The 6,766-nt window shown below is 38.5% G+C and overlaps 1 protein-coding gene across 1 annotated transcript in view; it reads right to left on the minus strand.

Moving 5' to 3' along the window:
* Positions 1 to 6,766, minus strand: part of PAH (phenylalanine hydroxylase) — a 73,933-nt gene that overhangs the window by 49,517 nt on the left and 17,650 nt on the right. The window contains exon 3 of the mRNA XM_006141404.3: positions 2,273 to 2,456. Coding sequence (XP_006141466.1) covers positions 2,273 to 2,456 — 184 coding nt within the window. The remainder of the gene's footprint in view (positions 1 to 2,272; positions 2,457 to 6,766) is intronic.

Below are 6,766 nucleotides of genomic sequence, written 5' to 3' on the forward strand. Positions count from 1 at the left end.
GCACCAGCAGTTCTACTGGAGCTGCCTGAGAAAATCTGGCCAGGGTTCTTGCTCTTGCTGTGTGCACTCAAACTGGCATGATCTAATCCAGAAATATGGCCTCAATATATGACATCAGTGTTTCTGTCAGTATGAGAAAAACATAGGTTTCATCAAGTTGGACTAAGTGATATTCTTCAAATAGATTATCCAAAATATCTACCCAGTGAAAGAAACCATGGTGGCTATTTGTACATAAAAATAAATTTAGGAGCCAGAAGGTGGTGTGGTGGTTAAGGAGCTATACTCCCACATGGCCAACCACAGTTTGAGCCCAGACTTGGTAGCTTGCTTTCTTTTTTATTTATTTATTTTTTAATTTTTTATATACATTCAATCACATTGTTTAGCTTACAAAGTGAACATTTTCAATATGTGAACATTTCTCCCCAGTCCAGTTGATCAAAAATATCTTCAAACGATAACCCCACCCCCCCCCATCCTGTCAATGCTCTGCCTCCATACCGTGGCTTGCTTTCTCACTTCCTCCACCCGTCTCTCTTTCCGGTAAGTACACATGCCCTATAGCAAATTAAATTAATAATAATAATAATAATAATAATTAACTAAATTATTCTTTAAAAATAATATGGATAAAACTACCATTTGCAAGTGTTTTAATGTGACTAGATTAATTGGTTATATTACTCTCCTCTTAAAACTTATTTTTTATTATCTTCACAGATTTGTCATTGAATTATGTAGCTTATTGTTCCTCAATGATATGAAAATACACAAAACCCTGAAAAAATAAATTTAAAAAAAAATGAGCTATTGAGTCACAAGAGACATAGAAGAATCTAAAATGCCTAGTGCTAAGTGAAAGATGCCAGTTTGAAAAGGCTATATAAGACATGCTTTCAACCATCTGACATTCTAAACTACGCTGATAGTTAAAAGATCAGTAGTTGCCAGAAAGGGTGGAAGAGGGAGAGAGGGATGAGTAGGTGGAGCACAGGGTATTCCTAGGGTGGTGAAACTATTCCATGTGCTCCTATAATGATGGGAATATGACATTGCCCCTCTGTCAAAACCAGTAGAACTGTACAACTGTACAACTCAAAGTATGATCAGGAAAGTAAACTATGGACTTCAGTTAATAATAACATATCAATTTGGCTCATCAGTCATAATGAAATGTACTGCACTAGTGCCAGATGTTAATAAGGGAAACTGCAGTGAGGCTGTGGCTGGAGAGAAAGAAGACGTAAGGAACTCTCTATACCACCTGCACCATTTTTCTGTCAACCTGATACCGCCCCCCCCAAAAATCTATTAAAGGTCGGTTGTGTAAATATGCTTTGAACCTTTAAAAGTGATCACCTTGTTTCTCTGTATTATTTTTAGGCTAATCATAATCATAGCAACACCACATATTATCATTTATCTAGCCCTATAATGTGCAAGCACTAAACACTACTTATATACAAGCTCATTTAATCCTCACAAGAGCCTTATGAAAAATTGAGGTCAGGGCACGTACAGGGCCTTGTCAGGGGTCACAAAGTCAGAAAGTAGAAGAATTAGATCTTAAACCAAATTCTATCCGACCTCAAGTCCTACTGTCCATTGTCTTTCCAGTGGGAGGCAACAGGCAGACTTTCTTTCTTACTTCTTTTTCTTCCTTCTTTCTTTCCTTTGTTCTTTCTTTCTTCCTTCTTCTTTGTTTCTTCCTTCCTTTTTAGATCCCAGTATTGTACATTTCTACAGCACTCAGTACAGTTTTTCAACATATGCATGTTACAAATGGCATTCGAATCAAATCAAGGATATTACCACATGCATTATTTTCAACAGAGAGTCCACTTTCTTTTTTCTGTTAGTGTTATTCCCCTCTGCTTCTCCTACCATCCTTTACTATCTACTCCCTTCCCTTATAGTCTCTGGTATGAGACAGCATTTCAGTAAGTAATAGGACAAAGCAAGTCTTGACAATTCCTGAGCTTAGTCATTCACTCACACATCTCTGGAGATAGAAGGTTGAAAGCAAGATAATCAGGAATGAAAAATATATAAAAATATTACAGCAATAGAAGAAAAATGACTAATATTAGAAATAGCTATCTTGAGGAAGGGGGACTAGCTTGCCTACAATATGCTAGACACTTTTCTAAATATGTAACCTAACATTCTCTTGATTAATCCCCTCAACAATCATCTAGGTTAGTATTATTTTTGCCATTATTTTATGGAAACATACTCACATTTGTTGCAAAATTCCTCTAATTCTTACCTGTGTCTTTTATCTTATCTCGGGAAAGTTCATGAACCGTGGCACCGATGTCCTGTCTCAAGATCTTGATGATATTTGTCAGCACAGGCATGCTACGTTTATCCAGATAGGTGAAAAATTCATACTCATCTTTCTTTAAACGAGAAGGTCTGGATTCAATATGGGTCAGGTTTATATCATTCTCCTAGAAGAGAAAATTGGAACTATGAGGGGAAGTCACTGGGACTAACATGGGTCAAAGAAACAAAACCAAAACAAAACATGCAATACAGAAGGTAAAGTCAAGGAATAGGATTTTTTTTTTTTTTTTTTTTGGCTATGGGGTGCGTGCACTTGCCATAAAAACAGAGAGACAGGGAGACAGAAAGTGGGAAATCACCCCCCTAGGGGGGATGGCCACACCACAATCCCTTCTCCTCCATTCTCCTCTCGGGATCTTGGGCATGCACCCACACACACCTGGCATGAGTTTAAGCCACCAGGTCCAGGACTTGAGTCGCGGTCAACTACATGGAAGTCCAGCGACATAGCCATTACACTAACTGCTGGTCCCAAGGAATAGGATTTTTTATAAGAGTGAAATAAAGTCTTTACATTGAAAAAAGTTTATTTTTTTCCTCCTGAAAAAAAAAAAAAAAAAAAAAAAAAAAGAGCTAACTGGTAGGATGAAAGGAATAGTTCAGATGCCATGGAATTCAATCACATGGCACTCTGTTAAAGACCTAAAACTGCCACTGTAAGATTTTGATTTGGTTCAAGTACCTAGGACAATGGTGGACAAAATATTTACATATGAAGACCCCTTTCTCCAATGAAATCCCATAGACTCTCAAAAAAGAAATAATATAGAAGCAACATTGTTCTGCCTGAACATGGTCCACAGAAGTCAGACTTGTTGGCTTCTCATCTAAGTTCTCAATTATATCAGCTTAGAAAACTTGGACAATTCACTTTCACGTGTCTAACTCTGTCTCCCCATCTATAATTTGGTGGTCTTAATGATACTTGCTTCATAAGTTTTGGTGAACATGGGATGAGATGATACATACACACTGTCTGGTACATAGTAAATGCTCAGTGAAAATGATCTAATATAATTGTCATTAACATTTTTATAGGTCTGACCCAATAGACTGATGGTTAAAAGAGTCAGATCCCACACACCCAACTGTGTTTCAAATCCCGGCCCCAGCAGCTTGAAAAGCATACTAGCATGTGTGCCCAAAATTCAAACAGGGTGGATTATGGCATGAAGACCCTGTTGGAGGTGTCTCTCTCTCACTCTCTCTAGCTCTCTTTACATGGAAGAAACAGTGATAGGGACCAGCAGTTAGCATAATGGCTATGTCGCTGAACTCCCACGTAGACGACCACGGTTCGAATACCAGACCTGGTGGCTTAAACTCACGCCGGGTGCGTGTGCGTGTGTGCCCAAGATCCCAAGAGGAGAATGGAGAAGAAAGGATTGCGATGTGGCCATCCCCCTGGGGGGGATGTTATTTCTCACTTTCTATCTCTCTGTCTCTCTCTACCTTTCTGGCCTGCGCACATGCCCTATAGAAAAAAAAAAAAAAAACACCTCTCCAAAAAATAAATAAATAAATAAAAACATTGTCTGACAGCTTAATGAGAATGAAAAAGAGGAAAAACACATACCACAATTTTTACTTTGTTAATAGATTCTCAATGAGTATTCACTATTCTCTGCTTTCTCAACTTAGTATGGATAGCTATATCTCTTGGAGTTAGAACACATTATACTTTATCAGTTATTTTATCCTTAAATATTTGTTTTATCCTAAATTTTTCCAAGCTCTTTTCCTAAAGACATGCTTCAAATAGGAGAAGAAAAGACTACGCGTATTTTGAGATGGGACTAAACTAGAAAGAAAAGCTTCATAGACACAACACGCTGTTGTCTTGGAGTAAGCCTGAAGTTTTCTGGAATCACATCAAAGATATTCAAAAAGAATGTCTCAAGTCATTGGTCTCAAGTAAACAGACAGGAGCTTTCAACAAGTCCTTCTGTTGAACACCTTCTATGTGGTAAACACTGTCCTAGGAGTTGAGGTGTCATCGCTAACAAAGCAGAAAAAAAATCCCTGCCCTCAAGGAGCTTATGTTCTTGAAGAAGGAGACAAGAAGTAACTATGGTAAGTAAGTAAAATAAAATCTTCAGATGGTAGCAGCACAATGAAGAAAAATTAAGCCATTAAGAGGAATAAGCCCTACCACAGGTTCAATAAAGTTACTATTGTAAATGGTGTGAGTCAGGAAGGACTCCAAAAATAAATAGGTGGCATTGAATCATAAACCTAAAGTCAGTGAGAGAGAATACCATGAGGGAACAGCCAGTGCAAGAGTTCTGGGGTATCACAATATGATTTAGGACCACAAAGGAGGCTATTGTGACTGGGGCAGAGTGAGCAAGGGGGAGGTAGTAGGGGTAAAAGACAGAATTAACCAGGAACGGAATAGACTTGAACGTTGGTTTTCACTTAGAATGATATAGTAAGCCATAAGAGGTAATTAAGCAGAAGAAAGATATCATATGATTTATGGGTTTGGGGTTTGTTTGTTTGTTTGTTTTATAGAGATTTTTGCTATAGGGCCTGTGTGCCCACCAGGGAGACAGAGAGACAAAAAGAGAGAAATTACGCCCCCCCAGGGGGTATGCCCACGCTGCAATCCCTTTTCCTCCATTCTCTTCTCAGGAGTTTGGGCGTGCACATACACCTGATGTGAGTTTTAAGCCACTGGGTCTGTCATTCGAACCACAGTTGACTACTTGGGAGTCCAGTGATATAAAAATTATGCCATCTGTTGGTCCCATTGACTCATGGTTTTAAAAGAGCACTCTGGCAGCTATTTTAAGAATAAACTTACTGGCCAAAGGCAGAAATAGTCTGGAGGCTTCTACCATTATTTGGATAGCTACAAAGATTATGGAAGAAGTCAGGCAGGATTTCTGTATTTCAATGATCTCATCTCTGAGAGGTCTAAGAATAGCTCTGTTGCCCAAGGATCTAGACATTAAACCCATTGTGAGTAAGAGGAAACCAAAAATATTCAGAAAAGTAAGAACAGCACAGTAAACTCTATGGAAAGCCCAACGTTATCCCCCCTCCCCAACCCAATACTCTGGAGGAGATGTCCTTGAAGAAGTTCAAGCTGGACTTCAGTGGAGGTCTCAGTCTGAAGACTATCTTTAAGGATCCCACTCTTGGTTCTTCTTGAAGTCTCTTTCATGATCCTGTGGCCTTTTATTCTGTTTTCTCCCTCTTTAGGAGATTATTTATTCCTCACCCTCCTTCCAAGTAGTTGGGGCTGTCTCCAACTCAGAAAAGACCCTTTCCTGGGAAGAGTCAGGGTGGTAGCTGAATCCAAGCTCTGTTCAAGGCTTTAGGAAAAAGAACTTTCCTTTTCTTGTCTTCCTCTTTCTTCAACTTCTCTTGACAGTAGAGTGTTATGATCTAAGGATCAACGAAGCCCTGTGGATGGTTTCTGGCTAGGCTACTGCTGATCAATCACAACTCTTTAAAAATTAAAAACTCCCAATAAAAGAACTCTTAATTGGGAAGCCATTAGGCTTCAATGTCTCCAGCACCTCAGGTTCCTAGGTAAGCAGGCTGAAGCTTAATGTAAACAGAAAAACAAAACTAGAGACAACCAATCAAAAACTGCCAACTTACCCCTAACTAGGAACTTCCTACCAGATCAAACCTAAATAAAGCAAATGTCTAGCTATAACTAATTGAGTAACTTCTTTACTTTGCTTCCATACTCCGCACACACTCTGCTTCCCATAACTGCTTTGCTCTGAACCTCTTCTGATTCTGAGTGCTACCCAAATTATAAACCGTTCTCAGCTCAGATAAGCTCTGTCATATTAATTTGTGCAAGTTTTTCTTTGACCACAACTCATCTGCTGTCAACAAACGGGTCACAGCACTCTGTCTATGCTGCCACAATATAAGATCTGAGTACATAATGCAAATTTTAAAAGTAAGCTCTGTGTTGTTATTTCTCAAATGGACCGAGTTCTGTACTGTGTAGCAGCTAAAAACAGTGTAAAAACAGTGCTAATTTCCTATTTCAGAGTCTTCTACTCAATAAATAAGTCATCAGACCAAAACACAAAATGTTTATTGCAAATTGTTTGCATGAACAGTAGAAACAACCTAAATATCCACCAACAGGAAATAGATGAAATGTAATCACACAATGGGACACAGAGAGGGGAAAATGGAACGAGTGAGAACTATGTATGTCAATACAGACCACTCTCAAAAGCCATGTTCATTTCCTTTCCCCCAAAAAAAGAAAACTGCAGAAAACTGATTCCAGCATTATGAACATAAAATGAATTTAAAACTATGCTATATATCCCTAAAGGCAATTTAGATATAACAAAAATATAAAAAGATGCATAGGAATGGTATATTTCAAAATCAGATTAATAGCTACCTCTCAAGAAGGAGATGGATAGGGAAA

The sequence above is a fragment of the Tupaia chinensis genome, unplaced genomic scaffold, assembly GCF_000334495.1.
Source record: "Tupaia chinensis unplaced genomic scaffold, TupChi_1.0 Scaffold000054_1, whole genome shotgun sequence".
NCBI lineage: Eukaryota > Metazoa > Chordata > Mammalia > Scandentia > Tupaiidae > Tupaia > Tupaia belangeri.